Source organism: Penaeus monodon, chromosome 18, assembly GCF_015228065.2.
Source record: "Penaeus monodon isolate SGIC_2016 chromosome 18, NSTDA_Pmon_1, whole genome shotgun sequence".
NCBI lineage: Eukaryota > Metazoa > Arthropoda > Malacostraca > Decapoda > Penaeidae > Penaeus > Penaeus monodon.
The window spans coordinates 41,052,518-41,067,016 of NC_051403.1; the positions used below are offsets into that span (position 1 = coordinate 41,052,518).

The 14,499-nt window shown below is 36.2% G+C and overlaps 1 protein-coding gene across 1 annotated transcript; it reads right to left on the reverse strand.

Moving 5' to 3' along the window:
* Positions 1 to 68: 68 nt before the first annotated feature.
* On the reverse strand, positions 69 to 10,202 carry LOC119584508 (pre-mRNA-splicing factor RBM22-like). Its single transcript, XM_037933159.1, has 4 exons — positions 10,103 to 10,202; positions 5,314 to 5,429; positions 3,392 to 3,506; positions 69 to 1,620 (listed from the first exon to the last, which is right to left on the reverse strand). Exons 1-4 carry the CDS (start codon positions 10,154 to 10,156, stop codon positions 430 to 432), a joined length of 1,476 nt encoding a protein of 491 aa, XP_037789087.1. The 5' UTR covers positions 10,157 to 10,202; the 3' UTR covers positions 69 to 429.
* Positions 10,203 to 14,499: the final 4,297 nt, after the last annotated feature.

Here is a 14,499-nt window from a genome sequence, read left to right on the forward strand (position 1 = left end):
GAGTATCTGCTGCCTTTGAAATTAATCAACTAGAGATATAGAATTCTAGAAGGAAAAGAAAACATTTATCTAAATTTATTTTTATTAAACAGGCCATTGCCATTTAAAAAATCATACATTTTATATATCAAAAGAAAGAAGTCTGTCAAAATACTAGAGCTTTGTTATCAATAATAATCCCAGCATATATATTGGGTAGCTGTGAAATGTAAAAATGACATTAAGGAGAAACATTCATGAATATGTAATTTCAATTTTGTTACAGCACCTTATTTCCTAATCCAAAAGTGTGTGATTTCAAATTTACATTAATTATTTTAATCCATATTGACAATGATAAATATTTCCATAATAAAAATAACAAAATAAAACTAACATTTATCATTAAAATTAGTCACTAAAGCTAATCAGTCCGTCCTATGTACATATCTATTTCTTGTCTGGATTGGCCCCCATTTGTGTGGGATCTTGCGAGGGGTAGTGGATGATGCCATGTGTGAGGGGAGGAGGGGGTCCTACACCTGGGATGGGAGGTGGCTGGGGGAAGTATGTTGGAGGGCGAACTCCTGGTGGGGGGCGAAGTGGGGCACGAAGGTGTGGGGGGAAGAAAGGAGGGGGCTGGAGGGGTGGCAGGTGACCTGGAGGAGCAGGGGGAACCCCTGGGGGTGGACGTGGGCCAAGGGGACCACTCACAGGAGGAGGGCCTCCTGGGAGGCTGCCTGGAGGAGGGACAGGAGGTCTGGGAGGAGCTTGGCCTGGAGGCATAGGGGGTCGGATTGATGGTGCCCCAGCGACAGCTGGTGCCTGTCCTGGTGGGAGTGGTATGCTGGCTGCCTGTGAGGGTAGATTGAAGAAGTTGTTCTGAAGTTCCTCTGGAGGTGGAGGTAGTGTGGGCAGGCCAGGAACTGGCTCCAAAGGTTGTGGAGCCACCTCCTCTCCCTCAAGACCTTCAATGCCCCCAATGCCAAGACCACCTTGTCTGGCCTGCGACCGGCCCCATTTTATGTTGAGCCGCCTTCCCTGAATGATAAGTTTGTTGAAGGTGCGCTCTGCAGCAAGTTCTGCAGCAGAACGTGTGGTAAATTGCACAAAGGCATACTGCTGCTTAGCCACCACATTTACACTGCGTAGCTCCCCATACTGGTAGAAATGGTCTCGCAACTCCTTCTCACCAATCCTGTCACCTAGGTTACCCACATACAATGTAGTGATGGACTTGTCCTCTGGGGGTTCCAGCCTGGGCATGGCTGCAGCCCTCTTCAGTAACTTGTCAGCAACAGGATCATTGACACCATAGTAACGGTCCTTGATATTCTGATCAGCCAGAGGGTCATCAGGGTCAGTGGGCTTCTCATGCCGGTACGGACATTCTTCACCTCGTTTGCATTCACCCTTCACCCAGAATGAGCAAATGTGGGGCCGGTTCCGCTTGTAGTATGGTGTTGTACGAGCCAGACGCAGGAGCATCTCTGAATGTGTTTTTGTTTTGCCTAAAACTCCTCCTGCTGTGCTACCATCAGATGTAGCTGCCATCTGTTTCTCCATGTTCTGGATGTAGAACTCTTTATTGACATCACTTTTTGGCATCTCATCTGCTAGGCTAAGAGCTGAGTCTCGTACCTGTGGGTGAAAGTTTTTTCTTGTATCATATTACAAGTAAACATATACATAAGAACAGTAAAGTAATAATATAAATCCTCCCTAAGAGTTTTATATCAATCTACCTTTGTTCTATATTTTACAAGTCCACAAACTTCTTGGGAGGTTTATTAGACTTATCTGGCAATTTCCATGCTCAAAGTTGTATTCCTGGCAACCATGTTGTATTACAGAAAATTTAATATTGTGAAAAAAGAATTGTAATTACACAAAGTGTTACATATCTTTATTTTTATTGCACTGAGTTGTAGACTACATAAAGAGATGATATGGAGTCTGTGCAAAGAAAACAGTCTATTATCATCAGGATAATACAAAGCAAATGGCAAATATGGACATTGGAAAATGGCAAAAAAAAAAAAAAAAAGCTTATGAATAAAAAGAGTAAATAACATTGCAAATAGGAGGCATAGAGTCTTATCACTGCCCAGCCTACAAGCCATCGCCCACTAGAGAGGCTACTCACAGAAGCCTAATACCCAGACATTTGGTCATGTGATTGCCATGACATAACCAAATTATATATATATATATATATATATATATATATATATATATATATAATGTAAATATATATATATTATTATATATATATATAATATATATATATATTATATATATAATATATATATATATATATATATATATATATAAATATATATATATAACACATAATATATATATATATATATATATATATATATATATATATCATATATAACATATAACTTTATACATATACATATATACATATAATATATACATATATATCATACATATAAATTACATATATACATATATATATACTACAATATATATACATATATATAATACATATATATATCTACATATATATAATACATATATATATATATATATATATATATATATATATATATATATATATATATATATATACCTATACCTATACATATTTTTGTGTGTGTGTGTGTGTGTGTGTGTGTGTGTGTGTGTGTGTGTGTGTGTGTGTGTGTGTGTGTGTGTGTGTGTGTGTGTGTGTGTGTGTGTGTGTGTGTGTGTGTGTGTGTGTGTAAGTAACTCATACCCTTTGTTGTTGATGAATCATAGAAAATATAAAATTACCTGCTCTGTATGCATATAATTTGCTATAACCTATCAGAATATACAATCCATAATTTATCACACTAATCACAGCTCTAAATGATATGTGAAATTATATAAATAAATAATCCAAACTACCTTCTACTTTGTACAAAATCATATTTTTTTAAGACTTGTAACATACAGAAAGCACACTCTCACTAAGTTCAATATTTCACTTTATTTTTTTCCCATACATGCAATTATAACTTGATTATGTTTGCTTCTTGCTTATCATTGTATGTGTCAATGGCTCAATGGGATAAGGCATCCAAATTCTGATGTAGTGTTTGGGAGTTCCTATACCGTAGTGCACAGTGGGGTGTGACAAACTAGAGAACCCATAGGGTGAGGCTACATATCAAAGGATGTCTGCCCACATTATCGTTATTATTATTACATTAAGTACAATCAATAATAGGTCTAAAATTCTATGTGGTGAGTTTCGTTACCATTTAAAAATTCTCCTTATATTATACAGTTCTCTTTTCTAAACAACTAATCTGAAAGTTAACACTGCATTTCAACCATGGTAATTCATCCCTAGAGTTAACAGCAAGATATTTGGTTGATATCTAAAAATATATATTAATCTAAATGCTATACTAACCTGAGTGGGGAGCCCATACTCCAGATCCAGAAGGCAGGTCTGGCATACATTCTTGATTTTGGCACATGTCTGGCACACCTCTGTCTTCTTGAATCTCATTCTCGCTCCTGGACACCTGAAGAGAATTAGAATTAGTACCAAAATGGTACTACTCTCTCTACAAATCAGTTCCAGATGCAATCCCAAAATGGAACAATTTTACAGTTGTGCTAATCTGTATCTAATTTTGATAGACAATAGTATTGGCAATTTAATTTCATAGTTTCATATATTTACAACATTCTTCCACTTCTACAGAGATCAGTACTATTTTTCAGCAAGAGGTTTTGTAAAAATCTGTTCAAGTGAAAAACATCTACACCTACAAAATGTTCACTAGTCTAGGCAGAAAATATTTTGACAATGAAGAAGAAAGGTATGCCATAAACATATACAAGACACATATGTTTAATCCATTGGATCTGGGTGACAGGAATGGCTCATCATAAAAAAAATATTAACTTTGTGGCAGGTGAAAGGAATGTGTCATGGAAAAATATGGCTGAGGGCCAGGGTGATGGGAACATTTTGTCACAAAATACTGATGGGAAGTTGCAGATGACTAGAAGAGAACCAGTTCAAGGTCACAAATTGAATTGAATATAACAAAAATATATAACAACAGCACAGGTAACATAGTGTCATTTATTGTTATTGTTACTGAAAAGCACTGTAGACTGCTTAGATATATAATATTGAGTTTGTTCAACAAAAAAAGTCTATTACCATCTTGACACAGCATGGCAATACTGACCTCTGAAAATAGCAAAATAGCAAAAAATGTATCGGAGTGTTTATTTAGGCAAAACCCACAAGCCATACACACAGTCAAAACTTGAGTAAGCCTAATAACCGGATTTTGGTCCACATACGCCTGGATCAAATGGGTTAAACACGTGTGTATGAGTGTTTATCAATATATATACACACATGTATAATAAATTGATTGCAACTTATTTGTCCCATTAGAGCTAAGAATTATTGCAGGCTGATATTTTGCAGCATTTCTAATAAAGTTAAGAATACAAATAAAAAGGGAAACAAAAATTAAACAGGTTCTATCACTTTTTCTTGCTACAACATTAACCCAACCCTAACGGGCATGGCATGTACGTACATGCCATGCCCACTGTGAGTTTACTTTATTGTTTTAACACACAGAGGGATACACTTGTAATAAGTCACCAATGAGCCAATTACGAGTACTACCTGTCTCTTCCGTTTACCCTTTTACAAAAATATTTTATGTTATCTTATTTTGCAGTAACAGAAGTTTATAACATTATAGTAATTATAAAGTTTATAATAAAAATAACACTATCGATATTCATAGCATTAGTAAAAAACACATTTTTTCCGCCAATTCAAGGAAAGGTGAAATTAGGTAAGGTCACAAGGCCTACTAATTGACTCCTTTATGGCTAAGCACTATCAGAGCACAGCATTTTCCCATTTTTTAATGCATTTTACCTAGCGGCATGTGGTAAAGGAAAAATTAAATGGAAAAGTAATAATCCATTTACTTCATGGGAGATTTTCCCTCGGATGATGTTATCACATTATTTGTAGTTAAGCCTGCACTAAGTTGTGTATGCTAAACACATTATCATTATCATCACCATTATCATTACAATTATCATTGCCATTATCATAATTATTATTACACCAATATTCATAATTATACTTTTTTTTCTATTCAAAGAATGGTAAGAAGGCATAGTCAGATAGGCCTTGTAATTGACTCCTAGGTGACTATGCACTTGTGAAGTTAACCATATTGTACAGATAGCACATATACAATACACATGCACTCCCAGTATTAATGGGTTAAAACTAGACACATTAGTATTTAATTAAACTTCAAAACCAAAGAGATTACAAACCATCTAAAGACAGTGAAGGGTCGTGTACATATCTTGCACTCCTTGCCGTATCTGTCCCTCATCATCCGCACATAAGGATTGTCGCCCAGGCATGTCTGACACAGGATTGGAAAATCCTGGAAGACAAGAAATGTTAAAATTTTATTCTTTAAGATCTTTTTAATTGGTTTTGGTTTGACTGAACAAAAATAACAGACTGAAAATATTATAAATTACATTTAAAACTTAAAGTATGTGATATCAAAGACAAATTACACTAACATCACACAAATAGACTTTATTGCAATTTCTACTATGCTACACTTCCTAGAATACTCCTTACAGTGGTATGTTGTCAAGCAATTACCATGACCTCCACACCAACAGCACTCAACCAAAAGCAAGCAAACTTTCATCATGTATATTCTGATGAGTTAGAGCTTAAATTGGATTCCTGTTGGTAAATTTCTAGAATAGGTCTGCATCTTAAAATCCACTAAATTTGGTATCAATCGACCTTTGATGACTTCTACCAAATATTGAAGTAATAGTTAACAGCACCTATAAATAAGTACGGTATGAACAGCCAAAATTTCCCACAATTTGTACAGCCTGAAACTAAATATGTAATGCAAGATGTTCACCTCACAGAGCCTCCACCCCAGCTGAGTTGTGATGGCATTTACAGGATGCATCACTTACACCTGTCTCCTGTCTATCTTGCTGATCTGATGTGGTGATTTTGCAATTAACCCTTTTCTTCTATAGCCATTCACCTTGCTGAATCAAGGTGATGTAGACATCTTGCCATGAAAGAATTTGGCCAAGAAGCAGATGACAAGAACATCTCAAGTAAAAAAATTTTAGCTGAGGGCCAGTTGACGAGAAAGTTTGTCATGTAAAAAAATTTGGCCAAGGGGCATGTGAGGGGAATATCTCATCATGTGAAAATGCTGCAGAGTGTCGGCTGATGGGGACATCTCCTCATAAATGCACAAAGCACTTGGCCTGAGATTGACTCAGCAGGCCTTCCGGGTGAAGTATACCATCCATTAATCATGCCTGGTAGAGGGCTGTCTCCTGGGAGGACACTACGTGCAGGAACCTTTTCTGTCCATTGTTAGGTGTGTTACGGAAAATCAAATAATACAAAGACATAAAATGGGGTAGGATAAGAACTGACAGAAGGGGAAAGATTAAGGACAATGGGTGATTAGATCAAATGGAGGGAATTTGTGCATGTAAGGAAGCAGAAGAGGCTGTTGATTGAAAAGGTTGGGGATTCTGAAAGGATGGTTAACAGGTTGGGGGGTCAGGGAAGAGAAGTCATTTAAGGAAAAGTGAAGGTATGGGTTTCAGTAAAGTAGAGGCAGGATAGTAAGATATGTGGGACTGGAAGAGGAACATTGCATGTGGAGCATAGAGGTCATTTAAGGAATAGAGGTGGGTTGGAGTGTGACATGAGGTATGAATGCATGAGTCAGGTGTGACCTATTCATAAACAAACAAGGGAAGTTTCCTAGCATCTGTTCTGGAGGATTGAGGTGGACCACGAAGACATGAAAGGTTTCATGATTTATTGGTAGTCATCTTTGACCAGAAAGTTTGCCAACAGTTACAGAGGAAGGTTTTGGAGTGGGGGTTGTAGTTGGAGCCTGGAATATGTGAAAAATGGAGTTGGTGAGTTGTGGACAAGGCGGCAGACCATGCCAAGGAACTGGATTGTTTACCGCTGGGGATCCCGACATGGCTAGGTATCCAGCAAAAACTTAAACTTTACTGCTTTCTTTCATGTAAACAGATAAAACAAATGGTCTTGTATCTTACGGACTATAGGGTTGATAGAGTGTACTGACTGTGTGAGTGATACCAAGTAGCTCGAGTAAATGAAGATGGTGAAGATGAAGAGATGGAAGCAAAGAGGATAGCATATAGTTCTGTTGTAGGGACACTTTATTCAGGCAGAAGGGGAGAGATGTATGTGTGAGAAGGAAAGACTACCTTCTCCTCATCTCCATGTTTACCTACACCTTTTCCCAGTTCATATGGATGCTCTGCTTTCCCATTCACCCATTCCTCATCTCTGATCCTTTCCTCTTCCTGCCCAATCTTTCCCTCCCTGGCTAATATCTTCCACCTGTAACTGCTTTTCTATTTTCCCTGATCCACCCACCAAATCAAACATCCCACCTTCTATCCTCCTCATACCCTTTCTTGCCATAGCATGAAGTTCACTGACCATTGTGACTGTCTGACACTTATAGGGTATGATATACACAATTTTAAATAACTTCTTTGTCTGTTGTTTGCAACATATGCTAGCAATGAAAAGTGTTATGAATTCATCACTAACAATTTCATAAACTGTTTACCTTGTGGATGGGTAAATTTTTGCTTTCACAGAGCCATCATACCTCACAACCATTATTCCTTGTTTCAATTATTTGCAGTGTAGTGTGTGTGTAAATCTCTTTTTATCCATCACAAATGATAAAAGTGAAAGTAATGACCACACCCCTATGATACCAAGTCCATACTACTCCAATCATTCTTGGGAATCCACAAACATTGCTTAATGAACCAATAACTTTCAGAACCGAAGGGCTTCTCCCCCTAGACCCCCATCCTATCACAGTATTTCCCTCTTTGTAGCTTTGCTTCCAGATCCCCACCCAATCATTGTGGACTTACTCTGTGCACTGCATTAGTTGCATTTATGACATTATTCTTTGTCTGCACACATTATTTTAACCCTTTCCCAACGGGTAGTATTCATAGTGGCCCGGGCCTCCCTAGCATGCGCAACCACTCATGCCAAATACCAGCATCCCATGCCGTTTCTTCATAATACTACGAGGATATGTTATATTTTCAGTTTTCATTATCTTCTAAAGTCTCTACTTGCCATATTTCCTGATAAATCGAGACTGAAGGGTATTTTTGTTGTTATATAGACTCCATAGTTGATCATTATTCAGTCTATAGTCTGAATAAAATAAGCAGTGTGCGGCATCATGGAGTTGAAATTGTCAGTTTGTTGCTTTTTTTTTTTTTTTTTTTGCATAGTAAAAAGAGAGTATTAAAAACGAATTAATCACACTTTCACTGGCAGAAAAATAATATTTTGTTGTGCTTGTAACAAAAAAAACTTATGGCATGTACATACATGCCCCCGGCAGATAGTCCCACCATGCCATGGCATGTGCGTACATGCCACCCGTCGGCAAAGGGTTAAGTATCAGTAAATACATGTTTTCCTTTCTTTATGATAGTGTCATCAGATTTTCCTGGGTCATTTTCCACAAAAACTTTGCATAACCAATCACAATGATTTCGGTATTGATGGATTCGTCTAGTACACATATATGTAGGAATTATGCTGCAGAGCTCCGGCCGGGCCGTAAGTGAAAGGCCCAGGTGAAGCCGGAACTTCGCAAATCTCAAACAAACGATTTAGAACTCCCCAAACCCCATCATTCTTGCCCGAATAGTAGAGCATGGAAGGTACCAGGGAAACTATGGGGTAAATTACCAATTGTGGTGCACTACTTAACCCTACAATGATGGTACTAGAAATCTCATGGTGTCACTAATTCCGGTTACTTCTGGCAACCGTCCTGCCATTAGGCCCAGGAGTCCGCTACATATAGTGAGACTTCCTGCTCGACTCACACACCATGGCTACAGGAGCGCCTGCTGGCAATCCCACCGCCACGGTAAGCACCGAGTGTCAGACCAACAAATGAGACAGCCATAAAAAGCTGACACAGGCCGGGCCATAAGTGAAAGGCCCAGGCGAAGCCAGGACTTCGCAAATCTCAAGCAAGCAAGCAAGCTCGACTCACTCTAGTGAGTTGTGACGCATATGCATACCTCCCTATGCTGCTGAATGCAGGGGGCTGTACGCCCTGCAACCCCCTTGGGGTGCTCCTGCCTCCTACCCCTGCCCAGATTGGGCATCGGTCACTCCCGCATGTCAGTTGTACGCTCTACCCTGCTTTGTGGATAACTCTTTATCTTCCATTAGGTTGGGGGACAGCAGCCCTCCCAGGAGAGAGGTCGCAGGGGGCACTGCCCCCTACATTGGACAATATAGAGACTGATTCTGTGATTATTATTCATATTTTACCTAACTATTTCCCTGGTACCTTTCATGCCCTCCCCTGCTATCAGAGTAAAGACTGTTGCTAATGTGGGGATTTCTGTGGTATAATTTCAATATAATTGAATAGTAGAGAGTGAGAGGAATCCATCAATACCAAAATTGTTGCAATTGGTTGAGTGATGGTATTCTCAAAAATGAACTTTTCCTGTGAAGTCTAGCATGTTGCACAACTTTCTTATTATCAACTACATATAGATGAAAAATTTCTTATTTTCACTCATTCTTTCCATTATAGGTAAAGTTTACCTTATATCCTATGGTAGCATGAATCTGAAACTGGTGGCAAACAGCATAGGACTCAAAGGAAGAGCAGATCTACATCATGATGCTGATAAATAGAGACCACGTCAGATGCTACTACGCTAAGTTGAGGTTTAAAGAGGGTTTCGAGGGAATCAACTCCAATATTCACAATGCTGGAGGCAATAAAGTGTCGTCTTGAGATCGTGGTAAAAGGGATAAATCTTAAAATAATAACCTAAAAGAAACACGATAACTGCCATCACGATCGAGTCCAGGTAACAGTGACATCTAAAAATACCTTCACATCCTTAAATCTCAATATTCAAGGTTGTAAAAGGCGTGTATATTCTGCCTAATACCTGCAAATGTTCAATATATAACCAAAAATAGCTACTATATTACCGAATCTTCCCAGTTCTGTCGATTATAAGTGTTGGTTGACTTGGACATAGCCATCTTCAACGTTTTGTTTTGACGATGTGCATTTGTTCTTATATGCAGTCTCACTCTCCGTGTTTGTTTGTTTGTTTATTTTTCTTCTGTATATTCTGTCGTTATGTAAATACTCATTTTACTAATCTATAGGTGAATAGTGTTTTTAACTGTAATTATATATTTTGTTTTTTTTATAGAGAGCATCCCTCGCTTCGACGAACTTTTTTCTTTATGTTATATTTTTCATTCCTTGTTTATTTTTTCTATACTTTTTAAAAACTATTTTAGTGATTTATAGTTCTGCCCTTTTCCTTATATTATAGCAGAACGAGTGTTTCTCATCTCTTCTGTTTTTATGTATATACTATTACGTACTGCAGTGTGTAAATTCACTCGCTCTCTGTCTCTACCCCCCCCCCCCCGCTCTCTCTGTCTCTCTGTCTTTACCCCCCCCCCCCCCGCTCTCTCTGTCTCTCAGTCTCTACCACCCCCCTCTCTCTGTCTGTCTCTGTCTCTCTCTGTCTCTCTCTCTCTCTCTCTCTCTCTCTCTCTCTCTCTCTCTCTCTCTCTCTCTCTCTCTCTCTCTCTCTCTCTCTCTCTCTCTCTCTCTCTCTTTCTCTCTCAGGTTTTTAAATACTACATCAGTTTAGCAATTTAGCCTTTTTTTTTTATATCAGATTTATATAACCATTTACCAGAGACCTAATATAATGAATGAAGAATCTAATACTAATGGGAAGGAGGCAATTGCATTTACAGTTTTCATATATGTGAAATTTATATATTTCCTATTTCCTTTACATTGTTACTTTTAACCCAATAACTGAACATTTATGCAACTTGGCGAGGATTGTGGTGCACTGCAAACTGAAAATATTCTTCTTTATTTATTTATTCTTAAGACAGGCTATATGAGTATGGGGATTTTGATATATTACTCTTGAGTGCTTAGGTGCATTATGTTGCAGTTGCCTCAGATGAAAGCTAATGCAGAATGTATTTTTAGTTTAATTCTGTCCCAGTACCCACAAAAAGTCAACTGTGATATATTCTTATGATATGCCACAAATAGCCTAAGGGATTGATGAGACAGCATATTAAATAATCTATTGATTATTGTGACCCACTCATTATTCAGATTTCATGAACTTTTGAGATAAAATAAAACTTCATCTTATGCAGTGTTTAAAAACACAGGGTTCCCCAAGCTTGTGTAAGGATACAGAAATAAAATCTAAAAACAAAAGTCAATTGTTTAGAGAATCTTTTGACTTTGGTGAAAAAAGCTCAGGAGTTTTCCAAAACTTTTATAAACAATTACTAAGGATTTAGTAACCCATAGAGTGTACACAAATGTCTATATATCTTTTATATACTCTTGAGAATCTAACATATGTATATATATCTTTAAACAGTCATTCATGCATGCTGAGGCATATACTTGATTTACAAGATTTGTCTTAATAAAATATAGGGATACTATTTTTTTTTTTTTTTACTTTGAATGAAATTATAAGTAATAAAATCAGCAAATAATTTCCAACTCACACATACACAGACACACAGATACACACATGCACACACGCACACATACACGCACATGCACACGCACACACACACACACACACACACACACTGGCATATACTGTACTGTGTGGTGTAGTTAACATCAAAAATGAATTTTCACAATAAAGATTGTAATGTAATGAAGAGCAATCAGAAACAAGTAGTTTGATGACAATATGATCTTGTATTCAAATAAAAAGTAAACTATTTACCTGAATATTTATGTTAATATATCAGATTCTGTTATCCAATATTGCAATTAATAGAAAATGTTACAATTTCTTGAAATGATCTATCATGAAATAAAAACAACATCCAGAATAAAAAGTTGCATCATAAAAAATATAGAATAAGAAGGGTATGCATTAGAATCTCAGTATTTCAATTCAGAAACACTATTACCTGAGATTCACCATTGAAATATAAAAACAGTTCAAGAGAAATGTTCAGATATTTCTGTACATCTACAACATATATTATATTTCCAAATGGCTCAAATAGTTATAGACCGAGAATCAAGATTATCTACAAGGTACAATTGCATTATTCAGTAAGCTCATAAACACAGCACTGATACCAACTTATACTACATAACAAGGTAATTCCAGAAAAAAAAATCATTGTGATATTTAAGATAAACTTTATTCATTTTTTCACACTCTTTAAGTGTGAAGGGAAGGAACAGAAGTGGGAAAGGCATGAAGAATTTATTTACAAAACAAAGCTTAATCTTAGAAGACTTCATCTAGTCACAAGGCTCTCTATCTTGTTGATGTATAAAAAATGTAAATTTTCCTTTTTTTTTTGTCTTTATAAGGGGGTTTTTATTAAAGATTTTAAAAACTTTTTTTGGAAAATTTTTGTTTTTGGAACTTGGGTTTTTTGTTTTTGTTTTTTCTTCAATCTGTTTTTGGGTAAATCCCTTTTTAAAATTATGGTAATATTTTTTTCTTTTATTTTTTTTGTTTTTTATAGAGTCCCCCTTTTCCAAATTTCATAATTACAATTTTCGGTTTATTTTCCATAACTTTTAAAAAATTTAGTAAGTTCCCCCTTAATAACGGGGAAGGGTTTCCCAAAATCTCTTTTTTTTAAAACCCCCTTTCATTTCGGGAATTACCCTCGGTTCCCCCCCCGTTTACATGTGTCCTACTTACCCCCCCTGGTCTTTCTCTAGTTCTACACCTTCTTTTGGAACCTCCTCTTCCCTCCGCTACTATTACTTCTCTGCTCCCTCCCCCCTCTGCCCTCCTGCATCCTCACCCCACTTTACCCCTTCCCCCTCAGGTTTAAAAATACATCAGGGCAAATGAATTTTTAAATCAGATTTATAACCTAACAGAACTAGTATATTGTGATTAACATATGCACCCCTTCTTAAGGGGTGTCCTGCATTTTGTGTTCCTTCCTTACACCTCTTTACCCTTGCACCCGCTGCATTGAGCACCTGTTGATGAAACTTTATTCCCTTTATTTTAACCCTAAGAGGCCTGGGTTGCAATTTGAACATCTTGGTGTTAGTTGCATTTATACTTCCTCGGTGAATGCCCTGTTAGTAACTGTTCTCGTCCACCTGTCAATTGGATATATTAGAATGCAAAGAACGATCAATCACACTTTTAATTTTTATTTTGTTAATGAACTTTCCGGGAAATCATGGAAACTTTCTTTATAAAATATAACTTATTTCTATTTTAAAAACATTTCCTGGTATTTACCTAAATTTATTAAAACAAATATGTTTAAGTCTTGGACTAGTGAAAAAGCATAGAAATTGAGATCAAATTTACTAAAATTAATGGATTTAAATGAGGAAATCAAATGCATATCTATTACATTAAAATTTTTCCATTGAAAGGGAATTTTAAACATATAATCCAAAGAATTGCTTACAGTGTAAAAACAGGCATCTAAATCTTATCTTAACTAATATAATTATAGTAATAAAAGAATTTCCAACCCATTTCCAAACAAAACTCATATACCACACTCCCAGATGGAATAACCCAACTGGACAAGCCATCAACTTTATTACATGTATGTTTTACATTCATCATTGATTTTTAATTTTTTAATTCAATAGTTATAAATCCCAGTTTATACTATAATGGTTTTTTAATTACATAAATATTTACTTTATATTTCATTTTTCGATTTTTTAATTTTTTGCATTTAGATTTACTATTTTTAAATTTTATTTTAATACTCATCCCTTTTAAATTTATAAGAAATTCTTAGGTTTGTTAGAATTCATATTCATTAGGAATTACTATCTCTTAATTAACCCACCCTCCGTCGAATGTTCTTTTCTTTACCTCCTCCCCCTTTTTCCAATCTTCACTTTAACCCTGTTGTCATTTTTCTCCCTTTTCCCTTTCCATTGTCTTTTCTACTCTGCCTTCTCTTTACTCTCTACTGTTTCCCATCAATCTTTTCTTTTAAAACTATCATTTCACCTTTTTTGTTAAACAGATTAAAATTATTAACCAAATCTTAATAGATCTTCTTAAAACTTCATTAAGTTTCTTTTTTTTTTCCTCTGCTTCTTGACTTTAACCATAACGGGTTTATAATCTAGATTATTCTCTATAAATACTTCTTTTTATTTTTTTCCATATATAGTGGTGAAGATTCAATTGGGTTTGTGATGCATAATTACTATTGTCAAATAAAAACCCCAAAAACCCAAACAACACCAACCAAAAACCCAAACACAGAACCACAAACAAAACTCAAAACATATACACACTCATTACAACTACCACCACAAAAATATTATCATATTTCTTGCTTTAATT